The 16,334-nt window shown below is 37.1% G+C and overlaps 1 protein-coding gene and 1 non-coding gene across 2 annotated transcripts in view; one reads left to right on the top strand and one right to left on the bottom strand.

The window, feature by feature from the left end:
- Positions 1–768: 768 nt before the first annotated feature.
- The window catches only part of MPP4 (MAGUK p55 scaffold protein 4), a 42,410-nt gene continuing 26,844 nt past the window's right edge, over positions 769–16,334 (bottom strand). Inside the window, exons 15-22 of the mRNA XM_063076997.1 lie at positions 13,361–13,375; positions 12,201–12,242; positions 9,977–10,147; positions 8,309–8,389; positions 4,511–4,604; positions 4,005–4,113; positions 2,864–2,998; positions 769–960 (exon numbers count right to left, since the gene is read on the bottom strand). Coding sequence (XP_062933067.1) covers positions 769–960; positions 2,864–2,998; positions 4,005–4,113; positions 4,511–4,604; positions 8,309–8,389; positions 9,977–10,147; positions 12,201–12,242; positions 13,361–13,375 — 839 coding nt within the window. The remainder of the gene's footprint in view (positions 961–2,863; positions 2,999–4,004; positions 4,114–4,510; positions 4,605–8,308; positions 8,390–9,976; positions 10,148–12,200; positions 12,243–13,360; positions 13,376–16,334) is intronic.
- Positions 1,869–1,972, top strand: LOC134365245 (U6 spliceosomal RNA). The gene has a single exon (XR_010021972.1). It is a non-coding gene; the product is annotated as a U6 spliceosomal RNA (small nuclear RNA).

Raw genomic sequence — 16,334 nt, forward strand, 5'->3', positions numbered from 1 at the left:
AAAGAACTACATATATTTTGTATCATGCACTCTTGTAGTTAAGAAAGAGATGGGAGGGATAGAGGGATGGTGTGGATATGAAGAAAGTTAGAAAATGATGCAGAAGATGAACAGGTACAGAGACTAAGTCTCAGCTCGGGGGGAAGAAAGAAAAAACAAGACTGTTGTGGTTTTCTTGTATTTAGGACTCTAGGTTAGGCATGCATATGGATATTAGCTATTAGGAAAATTAATTATTGTTACAGCTCTGATCAGAAGGTAATTTTTTCCTTGTAGCCTGATTTTTAACTGACGAGGGCAGTACAGTTTCTGTGGGTTTTGATGTTAGATGTGTGAAATATGCATATTAACCCTTTTTGCTGAGTTAGTCAAGTAGGCATTTTTTTGTAAAAGACATTTTCATAAAGTAAAATACAGTTTCGGAGATTAAATACTGCTTATTTTATTTAGGAAAGCTTTTTTTATCTGAATTACAAATGACCATATGAAATCTATGAAAGGTTCTCATACTCAATGACTTGACATTATTCATATTGCTACTACTGCTGTGTATGAGGTAAAGGGAAAAATTTTTTCCTAAGAGCCAAATAGGTAACTCTACATAACCATCCCATACGATTTTTTTCAAATAAGATTAATAAACTGCAGCACTTTTAAAATTGCACACATTATAATGGGCTAAGCAGTGCTGTTTTAGATTGCAGCTATTATTCCAGATCTCTGTAACAAAGGTAGTGTCAAAACTGCAGTATTAAGCAAGAAGCCTCGTTAAGACTCAGTATCAGAAGAAATCCAAGTTGCTGGGACCCACTGAGGCTCCTCCTGAGCTTTCTGTATGGCAGACAACAACTGGGCACATGCATCTTGCAAGTTACCATTCACAATCACGTGATCAAAAAACTGGCCAAACTGAGTCTCCATTTTTTGGGCTAAATCTTCCATCTCTTGTAGGTCTTCATCCTTTGGGAGAAATAGAAAAATATGGATAGCACAAACTTAATGAGACAAATAGAAATACACAGTTTGTTATGCTGTCCATTCAGTTGTAAAGCTATTTATAAAAACAATTAGGTCAAATAAATGTTCTCTATCCTCAACTATAAAACTTAAATTTCAATCTTTATTCTTACTTAATGTCTCTCTGGTCAATGTTTTACAAAGTTTAGTAATAGTTTGTAGACAGATTGCTACCCTCAACTTCCCGTGTGGACTTAAATCATTCTATTATCTGAACACTTGAAACTCTCAAACCATAACACAACATAAAACCAAAGAAAATTTGCCAGTTTAATTAAAACTTAAACATAAATTTCAATTGAACATTAATCTGATAAAAATGACATTTTGCAGATACAAAATGGTCACTTTCAACATGAGGATGGTATGACCCTGTTCTATTGATTTAGGCATGCCTAAATTAACCTTTGCTTCATGATGACTTAATTCACATATAATATTGTCTGTTCCTACTATTGCGAAATGTTCATTCAGTGAAGGTCATTTGGCCTTCACTTGGCACTAATGCATTAATTTTATTGCTGATATTTCTTGTTTCTGACAAAACAGTTCAACTTGTTAATGCAGTCTTAAACAGAATTATAAATACGAGCATTGAAATCTTTTGGCAGAATTCCATCACAAGGTGACCACACACATGATCCAGAAACAATTTTGTTAATTTGTTTAGACTGCCATAAAAATGAGAACACAATTTTAAATGCCAATAAGACTCAGAGAGTACATCTATGAACTCCACTGTCCAAAAGGCAAACTGGAAAATCATAGTCACTTCAGTGTAACTTTCATAGTCACTGAAATAATATGAAGATAAAAATAATAAGAGATAAAGGATAATATAAAGATAGCTTGTGCTTGCTTCAGCAGCACATATACTAAAATTGGAACGATACAGAGATTAGCATGGCTCCTGTGCAATGATGACATGTAAATTTGTGAAGTGTTTATATTTTTAGTTTCAGTTATGCAAGGTGAAAAGACTCTGGAGATCTGTTTCACAACAATTTGAATATACTTAACACTACTAAACTGAACACTTAAAAATAGTTAGGATGCTAAGTTTTATATTACGTGTTTTTTATCACACACAAAATAAGTGACTATAATATCTTGAGCTGGATGATGATTATCTGGTGCATACACATGTAAAAATTCAGTGAGCTGTACTCTTAAGATCTATATGCCTTACTAAGTATATGTTATGACTCAAAATATTTATAGTAGAAAAAAATATAAAATATATATAACTGGGAAAAAAATCATCTATTCTAGGATGAGTTCACTGATTAGCCCTACCTGGCTTGGCCCCTCTATTATTGCCATCATCATCAATAAACAGTTTTTGTGAGATACCTCATATTACAGATGAGATATACTCACTACAACATTTTTAAAGTAAACTTTCAAGTAAAAATAAATATTATGTTTAAAATACAAATATCAGGCTTATGCACATCCAGTCTCTGTGTGGCTTTACAACCTGTGGCTTGGAGAGTTTTTTCAAAGCTAGACCCAAAAAATAAGAAAGAAAAAATAAGGGTAGCATCATAGAATTTATTAAAGTTTATTAAAATTTATTTTAATAAATCATAAGAGTAAATAATTGAATTTATCAAAGGATAAATTTACTAGAAACAAAAATCGCATTCTTCAATACAGGGATCCTGTGGAAACAATACAATGATTTATATGTTTTGGAATCAAACCATTTTATTGAGGGGCTTCTGGGGAGGGGGTTGGAGAGGAAGGGAACAATGAGATCCGAGGTTCTCTGCCTGGCTGGACCCAAATCCCTTCAGCCTCACAGTCACCAAGAGCAATACGTTCATTTATGACGTGTTCTTACCTTGAACTTCATGTCCACAAAGTAGTCAGTAATGATCTTGGCATTTTTCCGAGATTGTTTCATACAACTCATGTTAGAGGGCTTTATAAATATGACATAAGGCTTCAGTTCACGGGTTCGCGCCACTTGAATACCCTATATAGAAAAATTAAGTGCGCATTTTAAAAACAGAAGTCCTACCTTCTGGAGGCAACATGAATGTTCTCAAAATTTCTAAGACCAGAAATTAGCAATTACTTTTAGCCAGAATATAGTCTCATGTGCCTCCAAATGTTCAATTCTAAAAAAAATAATAAGTTATTATTATTATTAAGAGGTGGGGTTCTAGAGTCAAAACTAAGTTCAAATCCTGGTTCTTCCTCTCATTAGCTATGACGAGCTATTGAAAACTTACTAGCTGAGTAAGATTCGATACATGAGAGAGTCTCACTCACTGAGAGTAGGATTCTGTACATGATCTCATGTGACAAAGACAGACTCTCAAGATGGATCAGCTCTGTTTCACTCTCATTTCCTTTTCCTCTTGCTATTGGCTCACATTAATAGTAGCTCATACTACTGCCATCTTCACACTGACCACCAGCTTTGACCCAAGTAAGAACAAATTTCTTTTTCTTGGATTCTCTTTTGCACACAAAGCACTTATACATTTATAAATGACTAAGAAAAACACAAAGAAAAAATACAAGGATCATAAAAACTGGGTCTACAAACTGTATGTTCTTTATCTTACCTTAACCTGCTCTTCCCTGCTCCATTCCAGATATGTTCTCAGGAAAGTAGACACAGATATCACCACACAGGAACCTCACCTCCTTGTGTAAAGCAACATTTTATTCCCTCCACAAGAAGTTACCTTAATGCCATTGTGATTAAGGTCAAAGCAAGATTCTAACATTTCTTTAGGGCCACCTAGTCTGTTCTGTGTTTATGTCAGAAAAGCAAGACTTCTTTCCCAACTGAAAACAAGATGTTGAAAATTCCACTTCAAGTCAGATCCTGGCCCTTAGATATAAGTGGTCTTATTCCTAAAAGGCTAAGAGAATGAAATGTCTCAATTATAACCTACTGCATGTGCACAAAATGGATGACACGCATTCATTACTTTGGAGAGACGAGAACTATCCCACCGTAGACCCACCTGAGGCTCTAAGTCCATGACACAGATCTTCCCTTCATCAAGGACTGCTTGAACAGCATCCACACTAGTGCCATACAGGTGGTCTTTGTACTCACCATACTCCAGCATCCTACAAAGATAGAACAAAGAAAACAAGAACTCTTTCTACAAGTAAAATGTTAGTAGTAGTAAAATGAAGATAAACTCCAATAGACTTGAATGTAAAAATGTGGACTTTGCTGGCAAACAAGAATTAGTGAATATTTGGCAGGAGGAAAAAAAAAATTAGAAGATCTAGGTCTTATCCACTGCCTCGAATTCTCTGGAGTTCACAACTCAATTCTGCTTCCTTTCCAAAACCAATGAGTTGGTGTAGTAGTACATCAATGAACATATCCTTGCTTAACTTTTCAGAAACAAAATTAATTACTTCAGGAGCTTTGGACAATGCATAAAAATAGGGACTCTATTTTGAATGTAAAACAACCAGAGGCAAGAAAGAATTAGCTTTAGAACTTCTACCTTACCTGTGGCTATACATGAGGCTCTCAAATGTTTCCTTTGACACATAGTGATACTCACGCCCATTTATTTCATAACTCTTTTTGGAACGAGTAGTATCTATCAAAAAAGGGAAAGGAAGTTTTCAGAGTCTTCAAAAATTTTTTATTTATTACCAATATTCATTTGAATAAACATGTTCAAGCAAAATAAATGAATGCATAAACAAACAGATAGATAAATAAATTGCTAGAACCAAAAAGAGGAGTTTGAATTCATGATAAGAAAGTAGAAGTACTCATATCAAAATCAGTTAATCTGTAAACTTTTATTGAGTGCTCCTCATGTGGAAAAAATGTATTATCCTCCAGGATAAGGAGGCCCTAAGGAAACACCCATTATTACTCCCAAACAGGCACTAGACACCTGAATACTCCCAGATAGCAATTCCAAAAATATCTTATATTTGGGTAGTGCATTTCCCATGATCTCATTTTATCCCCCACACTCCTAGCTAGGTGAAATGTTATTATTCAAATTTTACTAAGTAGCTGAAGCTTTTGGAGAGTAACTAACTTGCTCACATCCCTAAGAGTAATGAAAAATTAAATTGAAACTAGAACCTAAGTATTCTGACTCCTCCTAGACTAATGTTTTCTATTACACCAGACTGTCTTAGATTTGAAATGGAGAGCCCATGACATTCTGCAGTCTTGCCCAGATGCATCAATATCCAAGTGAGTTGGTGATTAGTTTTGAGGACCTCTAGAAGGAAAAGATTGGCTGAGTCTGGAATCAGTCTGATTCTTTGAGGTAGCCACTTTGATTACAGAAGCTTCAATTTAAACAGCACCTGGAGTAGAATGTAAGAGTTCATCAAATACTTAACAGTTATTTATTTTCTGCTCATTCATTTATTCAACTAATGTGTGCTGAGTGCCTACTATGTTCCAGGTATCATGTTAGGTTCTTAGAACACAAAGATGAATAACACAGAGTTCCAACTCTGTGTCCTATGTGATGCAAAGTCAGTCCCTTGATCAGCATTATAACAAATTCCTCTTATTCATAAAGAACTTGTTTATTTGCATTTGAGAAAGTTTAAGGATGAAAAAGATCAACATCTGATGATATCAGTACATGGAAATGATCAAGAAGGAGCTTGAAACATCTCTAAATGATTCAAGAAGTTACAGACTTTCAAGGCACTTAAAAAGCAAATATCATCTTGTGATTATTTTTGATTTTTCCTTATTCTAGCCTCTCTTCAGATCCTCAGAGCTCCGACAGTTATGCCACTTCTCCTATAGCTTCCTACTGAAAAACGAAAATCTAGTAAAACCCTCAGGTAATGGTGAATTGCTCTCAGGTGATGGTGAATTGCATTAATATAACCCTAAGATGAACCTTTCTCCTTTGCTTCTATTAGACTGGTATTTTATACGGCAGGCTAAAGTATGTGAATTGGTGCATAACCCTAGGTACCCATTTAAACTTAAAACTGTTCACTCAATTTAAAAGCAAAATATGAGCAATATTTTCTCACTTTGAATGATGGTATCTATACCCCTTAAAATTCTCCTATGTTCTGTGGGCATTTTGCTTTTACACAGACTATTAAAAAATGGTGATTACTTTTGTAGTTTTGTTTTTGACATTAATGCCATTCTTGCATATGTAAGCAGTGCTGCAGAAACACAACCTACGGGATGTGATCATAAGCAACATTTTTTTTTTTTTTTTAAAGGTGACTGGTAAGGGGATCTTAACCCTTGACTTGGTGTTGTCAGCACCAAACTCTACCAGGTGAGCCACAGGCCGGCCCCCATCAGCAACTTTTTTGGTCTCTTCTGTGAGGCAAGACCTTCCCTTGCCCCTGGATGAAAATCTAGCAGTTCCCATGACTCTTCTGATCACTCTTAGCCTTAATTTTATTAAGTCTATCACCATTTATGCCACAATTTTATTTGATCACTTAGTCTCAATTTAGTAATTAAAATTCCATTTCCATGTGATAATCAAAATTATGAACTTCGTTTATGTTTTAGGCTTCTCCTCCATACATCTGGCTCAGACTTGCTGCACCAAGGGCAGCCCACAGTCAGAGAAGCCAGACATCAGGAAAGGGAGGATGATTCCCTTCTCTTTCCTTCCGTTGCATTTCTACTGCTCCTCCCAGTTTCATAACTCTACAAGGCTAGATGGCAGGGAGAGAGAAGAAAGCAGGCAGGAACATTCTGACTTGGCAGATACCATTGCTGGCTGCTGTGATTCCCATTAGACTTGGCAGATGTTTAAATCTGGCTCTTTCTCTCCTACATGATGTATTGAGTTATTTTGCAAACGCTACCACCACCACCGCTGGGTCTCTCAAATCCATTTCTATTCCAGCTAGGCATTTGTGATTCCTTTCATACCCTGATGTATTTGGGTCTCTTCTTTTGGCCTCCTTCTACTAAGGCTTCCTCTTGAACAGGAACTAAGATAATCCCAGGACAACTTTATCTCTTATTATCTGGTCCTTAGGAAATATTACAAATCTTTTGTGTGATGGCAGTCACTTCCTAAAGTACAGCCATTGCCACTTCCTCTAAGCTCTTTTCCTTTAGATTTTTCAGGTATAATTCTAATACCAGCCTTCTTTGTCGCCCAAACTGCAGGAAGCACATAGAAAGCTCTCTAAGTGGTCTGCCTAAATTCCTCTCATGCCTCGAGGGGAAGGGGGAACATCCAAACCCACAGGCTCTTCCCTGCTCCCATGGAGGTGGAACTCATAGCACAGCTCTCTCCAATAAAAGCCTCTCTGAAAATCCCCCATTAATCTCCCTTCCCAACCCTTTTGTACCCTTGATGTGTGTGAGGGGCTTAACTGGTTTTCACATTCCTCATTTAAAGATTTGCATCTTAGTGCCTCAGTCAAAACTTTAACCTTCTTTCACACATATTAGAAACTATGCAGTATTATAAGCCTTTTATTTTCTTGAAATGAGGAATTCCACTCAAGTCTTTATGTTTTCTATTTTTTACAGTAAAACAGGTTTTCTGAGAGTGACTTTTGAAAAATGAATCCCAGTATGAAACAAATAATAATATCTTATATTTTTAGAATTGCCGTTCTCAATTGTTTTAAATCTTTAAAAAACACACACAACAACCCTAAGTGGGTAGAGTGAACATAGAGAAAAGTCTGCAAGATTACTTCTTGAGAGTTGGTGATAGTGGTAAAGGGGGAGTTTCAGAGAAATAAAGGAGCCATGGGTAAAAGAAAATAAGAAAATATCATTTTTAAAACTACTATGTATGGTTATAAATTTATATGAAGTTACATGTGCATATATTAGAATTTCTAGATAAAAAATAAATAAGGCATTTAAAGAGCCAAGTACAGTGCTGGAAATATAGTAAGTACTGAGTGGGTGTTAGCTTGCTGGGTTTTTTTTTGTTGTCGTTTTATTTTTTTTGGTGGCTGGCTGGTACAGGGATGTACCTTGGTGTTATCAGCACCACGCTCTAACCAACTGAACTAACCATCCAGCCCAAATGTTAGCTATTACTCCTAAATATTAGTTTTCCTAAAAGGCCATTTGTATGATTGTTAAGAAATGGAAAAAAGATAGTCATCTTTTAAAAGTGTAGCTGGCTACACACCACTAAATCACTTTTCATTATTAAAATAAACATAGAAATACTTAAGGACTATCCTTTGTGTCTTACACTTTTACAACAAAGATATTATGACATAGTTAACTGAGATCAGTACATTTGCAGAGGCAAAGAAAGTCTTACCAAAACATGAATCACTATGAAAGAAAAACTAAACATACGTGGCACAGCACTTTGAAAATGGTTGGGATTGAATTCAATAAGTTGTCTTCTCAGTTCATTCACTCCAACGCCAGAAGGTCCTAAACACAAAAAGCCACATACAAAGTCATCATTAGATGTAGATAAATATAATTATGTGGTGAAATCATCATTTCAGTCCTTCTATTGAAGAAACTTGAGAGCAAATGTTTTTAGAGAAATTATGTAACTTTCCTTCTCACGAATTGGAACCTCAGAAAACTCTTGGGAATTGTCCTGGTGACCTGTGGAGTAACTTGCACTGCTTCAACATTCAAAAATTAGGTAGGGAATTGCAGGAACCTGTTACCTCAGCGAACTTCATTTAATATTGGATGCTATGAGAATTTACTGGCCTCATTTCAGATCACCTGAGACAAACTGCCTTTCTTCTTCCAAGGAAGTTTCTATCATATCACAACCAGAAATCAGCCTCAATGATCACAGAACAGTGACCTATAGAATGCAGGGACACATTTCTGACAGATGGGTGAATTAGCACTCCATGTCCCACTGCAGGCAGGGCTGATTTCTCAGGTGTAGAACAAGGGATAGTCCTTAAGTATTTCTAACTATCTTTATTTTAATAAAAAGAATTGATTTAGTGGTGTGTAGCCAGCTACACTTTTAAAAGATGACTATCTTTTTTTCCATTTCTTAACAATCATACAAATGACCTTTTAGGAAAACTAATATTTAGCAGTAATAGCTAACATTTGGGCTGGATGGTTAGTTCAGTTGGTTAGAGCGTGGTGCTGATAACACCAAGGTCCAGGGTTTGATCCCTGTACCACCCAACCACCAAAAAAATAAACAAAACATAAAAATAAACATACACAAAGGCCATGCTTACAAAGATACTGCACTTGGATTAATGCTTTGCTACTGCATCTTGAAATCCTTAATTTTTGAACAAGGGGCCCTTGTATTTTCATTGGCACTGAGCCCTGCAAATGATGTAGAGAGTCCTGGCTATAAGTCATGTTATTCTCCTCTACAGGGGCCTGACCCGCTCACAGCTGAACACACAGAGAGGACAGCAGGAAGGCACAAGTTGTTACTGCTGCAGGGACCAGCTCAGCAGAGATACTGGTCACAAAAGCAGGTCACCCCAGCACTATATTTGCCCCATCCTTTATCACCAAAGATACAAGCGTACTTCATAAAGTTTGTGAAAAAATGAAATTAAAATATAATATGAATCTTTCCATGAACTTTTTAATGTACCCTCATACAGTCCAAAAATTTTTAATTACTTTTTTAAAGGAGGTGATTACAAAGTTCTTAGAGAAATAGACTTTAAGGATTTATTTTCCTAATATAGACTAATGATCCAGCCTGCAGATATACAACCTATGCTTATAGAACAAATTCTAAACAAGCAAAAATATCTCAGCTATAACATCATCATATTACAACTTGTTATACAAGTTCATATACTCTATGGCATACCACATTCAATTTTAAACCAAAAAACCTTGATACAATAAAGTTTTACTTTTAAACTCACAAACAAAATAGGCGTTTTGGGTTTCCTTTAAAACATATTTATATGAGGGTCCATAAAGAATTCTGTTGTACCACTGCTCCCAATGCAGACAATTGAATATAGAAGGAAAGATTAGGAGACAGGGCACGTTGGGACGTACCTACGAGCACGATGAGGCGGTGCTTGTCTGAAGGATGTCGCTGGTACTGCACCACCTCCTCATAAGGGGTGCCCACTGCCCTATAGCAGCTGCCGGTGCAGCACACACTGGCGTGAAGCTGGCTGAGGTGCGACTTCCTGCGACAGAGGCGCATGCTGCGGCGGAAGCCAGCTGGGGAGGGTGGAAACGCACAGAACATAAGATCCAGGACAGGAGAGACTAATTCTTGCTTCAGGTATGATGAAGCACGTAGTGTCTGTGATCCTAAGTGTTAATTAATATAGTCATGACTGTCTGAAGTTAGAAGATAGGAAAAAATATGAAAGATAACAAAACGCCCTCTGAGTTATCTCTAAGTTGCATCCAGTGTCCACTCTGTGCCAGGCATTGTACCAGGTGCTGGGGCTGTAGTGGTCAACTAATCCAAGCCTGTTTTCTCATGTAATTTACATGTTATGGAGGAGGAGAGACAAAAATAAACAACAAAGATAAGCAGAAAGAAGAAGAGTAAGAGGATAAAGAGTGGCAGTGGTGCTTTTACAGATAGGCAGTTCAGATAAAGTATCTCTATAAAGCTGGCATTGAGCAGATGTCTGAATGAAGTTATGGAGCCAGCTAAGGAAGACTCCAAAAGGAAGAGCAATTCAGGCTGAGGGAATAGCAAATGCAAAGGTGCAGAGAAAGGGCCATGTTAGGAGCATTTGAGGAAGAGAAGGAAGCCTGCATAGCTGCAGGGCAGTGAGCAATAGGGAGTGTGGTAGGCAATGGGTTGGAGCCAGAGTACACAGGGCCTCAGCAAAGTGTTGGGTTATGGTCAACGTGTGATGAGAAGCCATTGGACGGTCAAGAGATGTGATATGATTTAGGTTTCTAAAGGATTCCTCTGGTTGCTGTGGGGAGGATGCAAACCATAGGGAGATTAAGTGTAGTCTCAGGGGAGAGCAGTCAGGAAGCCACTGTAGTCCCAGTGACTTGGGCCAGGATGGGAACAGCAGAGCAGGTTTATTATGCACTATTTTCAGATGGATACACTAAGACACAGAGAGGTTAGGTGGTTGCTTAGGACTGTGTGATCAGTGGCAAAGCTGGACATCTTAATTCTGACTTCTGAATTCCTAGAATCCTGCATAATTTGTATCAGATCACAGGGCTCTCTGGTATTTTCAGAGCTGTTCCCAGGTCCTCTCTGTAGGTAGTGCTAGGAGCTATATGTGTACAGACAAATATACATACGCATCTATATTTGTATCTATGTATATCAAAAACCAGGAGTTCACTCCAGTACCTACAATGCACCCAACATTACAAGGTTCACACTAGCCTTCTCCTTCCCACATTTGTTACTCCCTACTCTAACAGTGAGAGCCCTGGCTCTTATTATCCTCAAATACATTTACTAATGATATTAATCCAGAGCACCTGTGCAGGATCAGATGGACAGGATCAGCAGCCTGGCCGAAAGTGTCAGAGCCCAAGCCTGACATGCAGGCATCTTTGTAGCAGTTGTGGGATATCAGAGGCCATGAAATGGCAGGTGCCCTCCTTATTTTACTCTGGCTCTGACAAGCTGTATCAGACCACCACTGTCTTCTGTACAGATGCCCTCCTCACTTTGCTCAGGCTCAGATGCCCCATCTTTGTGCAGCTTCCTACCTTGCTCAGCTCTACCTAATAGCCTTTGGGCTGCATGATTCTGGAAGCAATGCAGAATGGTGGCCCTTTGTTTTCTTAAGCTCCCCTGATGATTCCAAAATGCTTCCAGGCTTGGGAACCAACATTCTAGTTTACAGACTCTGCAGCCTGGCTGTTTTCTGCCTGTCCTGCTGAGAAAGGAAGCCCAGAATGATTTTAAATGACTGGCATCTGGTCCTTCAGAAAGCTCTGTCCAGGTGATTGATTACAGAAATGTGACCAAGAAAAGTGAGTTTAATAGTCAAAGAATTGGTCTCTTTAGAGTAAGATAAATGGGTTATGAAACAGTCTGGAAGAAAACAACAAGATTTGTGTTATGACAAATAATTAAGAGATACCCAGTGGAAATTAGATGAATAATAATGAATAATCAATAGGTCAGAATATTGACAAGAAAAACCAGAAGGAAACCAGAACAAAGAACAAGTTTGGAAATGTCCATCAGCAAAAGAAGATTTCAGAAGAGCATGAGGCTGGTGTAAATATAACTTAGCAAGTGATAAAGACCCACCTCTTATTAGTCATCACCTACCGATAAAGAACTTCTGACCATAGCCAACAAATTCCTCCTTGTCTGGAACACAGAGAACAGCAAGAGGAGAATATGTGAGGGTGAGGAGAAATCTACTTAGAACAAATGCATGAAATCGTCTTGAAATTTTCGAGCGACCTCTTTCAGTAGATGGCAGCACAGGTGAATTTATACTTGAGTGCCTTATTGAAAAATGCTCTAAGCACTTTCCATCCTATTATTCACATGCAACAAACTACAGAGACACTCTTCAGAATTTTGGCACTACACTGAATATATTCTGTCTAGTATGGTTGAGAACAAAAAGCTATTTTAGGCCTGTTTAAAGTTATAAGAAAGATATTGAGTCATAGTAAAAACATAAAAACTGTGTATACATTTTTAAACACACTCTACACTGATTTAAAAAAAACAAAACAGATAAATTGGCATTGGCATTGGCTTTAGCTTATAGATATAGTGTTCCCTCAGGTTCTATAATTAATCTCATCGCTAATTATGGGTTTTTATTTTCTTTCTTATAAAATGGTTCATTCTAGATAAAATTAGTATTTACTCTATGGCTGCCAATTGTTTCTGATTGGCCAGCAACCTGAGAAACAAAGTAAGGAAAATTGTGCCCACTAGAGCTAGTTCAAACTCTTGTTTCTGCGTCCATTGGGCCCCAGAAAGATTGTTATAAACTCCTGAAAAAATGTTATAAAAATGTCATTTTCAAATTACTTTTTACTTAGGTTCCTTGTTATTTGTACAACTCTGTTCTGATCATTGAAATAATATATAAAGAGTATTTATTCATAGAATGAACTGACATATGTAACCATTTTTTCTTAACTTTTTTAACATATATTTTAAAATACAAAGAAAACACATCAATATCAATTCCATCTTCTGGTAAATCAGCACATCTCTCTAACCGAGATGTGTCAATAACTTTAAGAGGAAATGTTTACTTAGGGATAGACGCATAAAGTTTAATTACTTTCACCATTCATTTCAAAATGTTTTCTATGAAATTGAATATTTAGTCATTGATTTCACTGTTTAAATAACATATCTTTATCTTAAAAGTTATCTTGTCAGGTGTTCAGTTTGAGGCACTGAAAGATCTTAAGTATAGCTCTTTGTGGCATACCCAGAAAATAAAAATGAACAATTACCTTCTGAAAGTTCCTCTGGATATTTGGGTAAGTGCAGAAACAAACAGGGAAATTTAAGCCTTTCAGAAGATCAAGTTAGCCATCAAATAAAGGCAAATGACAACACGACGCATTCATGTCACCATTAGCAAAAGTTGAAACTTGGGTAAGGCCTGGCAAGGCAAATGAACACACAGTTGGGGACACAGAAACTCATTTAACTCTGCTGATCAGGGACAATAACTTTTTCTGCAAGTTGCCTATCAAGTCTCTCCCTGAAGGTTTTTTTATCCATGTGGTTGGCACAGAATGGGGCTTGAAAGAAATTTTAGGAAGGTAACAGATTTGACTTCTCTCTCTCCTTTCCCAGAGGCCTCACCGCTGCAGCCTGTGAGCGGAGGAAGTGGCAGATGGAATGCCGGGCAGGTGCCACAGCAGCCTGTGGCCCGAGCATCCTTGTTCTTTACCCCTTCCCGGATCTAGTCTGCACACTTCCCTCTTCAGCTGGCCCTTTGAAGACGGGGACAACTGAATACAAAGCAAACTATTTCCTCTGTTTTCCAGCAAAATATTGAACCAGCCATATTCTCTCTCTCTCTCTCTCTTTTTTTTTTTTTAACAGAATTCCTGATTAAAGAGACTATACCACCACCTCCTGAAGAAATTCAGAGGTCACATTATACCTCATTCAAAGTAGAGACCAAAACTGAAGAACCTTAACAGCCCACCAAATAGTCTAAGTAACAGAATTAAGCACCATGAATGAATACTTAGAAAATGTGCCATCTGGGTGCTAATTTTTCCTTAATTGAGCTCCTAGGAGAGCTAGGTTCAGAATGTACTTAAGAGTTTTCACTCTTTCAACTGAGAGGAACCCAGAGCGGGTGCTTGACAGCAGGTAAGGGTAAATGCCCACTGCCCTCTGCAGTGCTGTTCTTAGAGGACCAGCTGCTGATGCCCCTAAGGAACAAGATTTCATAATAATGCAGCTAACACTCGAGTAGCACTTACTGTGTGTTGGATACCATTCTAAGCACTTTACTTATATAGATCATTGTTCCCATTCTAGAGATGGGAAACCTGAAGGACAGAGCGGTTTAGTGTCAGAAGACCCACAGTTAGTGAGTAATGGACTGAGGATTCATACTTGGACAATCTGGTTCCAATCCATGGTCTTAACTGCCTCTCTTTTCACAGACCCCCATAAATAATCCTGAACCTCAAACCACAGCCTTAGCGTATGAAGTATTTTCCAACAAGATGAGTTAAACAGAGCAAAGAAGAATGAGTATAATCTAAAGGAACTAAAAACTAAATCAATTCCAAACATTGAGCCAAGAATAGGTCATTAAATTACTCCTAACAGGCAAACCAGCTAATGGAAACTAAGAAATCTAAAAACAACATAAATGGTAAGGAAATAACTTAGGTGAGTGGTGCCCAACTCCACTATCTCAATGCCATATTTTTTATAACTATTATTTATAGCAATCTCTACACTCTTATGAAATGAAATTCATACATATAATCTACCACATATGTAATTTAAAAAATCAATACAATGCTCTAACTGTAACGTAAAGGAAAAATAAAAAGGCAGTAATGTATTTATTTTTATTATTATTATTTTTAAAGATGACTGGTAAGGGGATCTTAACCCTTGACTTGGTGTTGTCAGCACCACGCTCACCCAGTGAGCGAACCGGCCATCCCTATACAGGGATCCAAACCCGCGGCCTTGGTGTTATCAGCACCACACTCTCCCACGGGCCGGCCCTAAAAAGGCAGTAATTTATATTTTTAAAGTATGTATATCAAATATAAACCCTTGGGCATGACTTCTCCAGAAGACATGAGAAACTACTAAATGTTTATACCTACTTATAATGAAGAAGCATGGATTTGAAGGAAATTAATAAATCAGAAAATATTCCTTAAATGGAGTATAGAAATATAGAAGAGCAAAGGATCAGGAAGACATGAATAAAAAGTGTCCTGGTAAGTAACAGAAGACCAGAATTATTTGTGTATGATGAAAGAGGGAAATTGCCTTAATTGAGGAAGGGATAATATGCCAAAACAATTAGAGACTAACAAAATGGAGAAAATGAGGAAAACGTAATAAACTTGGAATCAGATGAGTATTGTTAACATGCCCCAACAGATTGCCAGTTTCAAAAAAATACTCTGTGGAACCTATTTTGTTACTAATGACATCAATATTATTTTTAGGGACAGACACTTGATATTAATCATGTGTCATCAACAATAACAAATAATGCATTAAAGAAAAAGAAAATTGTAATTTCCAGTTTATTTACTATCAGTACGGAGTAGATAGAATGTGAAAAATTATTAACAATTGCAGTGTGTTTATTCTGCTTGAATGTCTCTTTCCATAATGACTGTCTGTCTTCTAAGCCACTGGGCTTTTTACATTACATCTTGTGAAAACTTACATCACTTGTGTATGACAGAACTACCCATTTATATTTGTAATGAGTTTTGTCCAGCAGGATGTTTGGAAGATATGTGGGTCTACAGAAAACCCTTCATTGTGTAAGATGGTCTCATACACTGCAGGATGTCTAGCAGTCCTGATTCCTACCAGTTAAAGGCAAGTAGTGCCCCCAATCAATGTGACAACCAAAAAATGCCCCCCTAGAGTTCCAAAATGCCACTTCAGGGACAGGACCGGTCCTATGAGAAGCACTGGTTACAGTGAAATTTATAATATCTCACAACTACGCTGTTGATGTGTTTTTTAAAATAAATTTTATTGTGTATATTTGAGGTCTGCAACATGATGTTATGAGATAATATAGATAGCAAAATGATTATTATAGTGATGGTTAACATAGCCATCACCTCACATAGGTTTTAAATTTTAATTTTTATTGTTTTTTTTTACCGTTGATGTATTTAAAAAATTACTGTATCATATCCCTAAACATGTGTTTAAATCATACCAAAATTTAGAATATACATTTAAAAA

Source organism: Cynocephalus volans, chromosome 1, assembly GCF_027409185.1.
Source record: "Cynocephalus volans isolate mCynVol1 chromosome 1, mCynVol1.pri, whole genome shotgun sequence".
Taxonomy (NCBI): domain Eukaryota; kingdom Metazoa; phylum Chordata; class Mammalia; order Dermoptera; family Cynocephalidae; genus Cynocephalus; species Cynocephalus volans.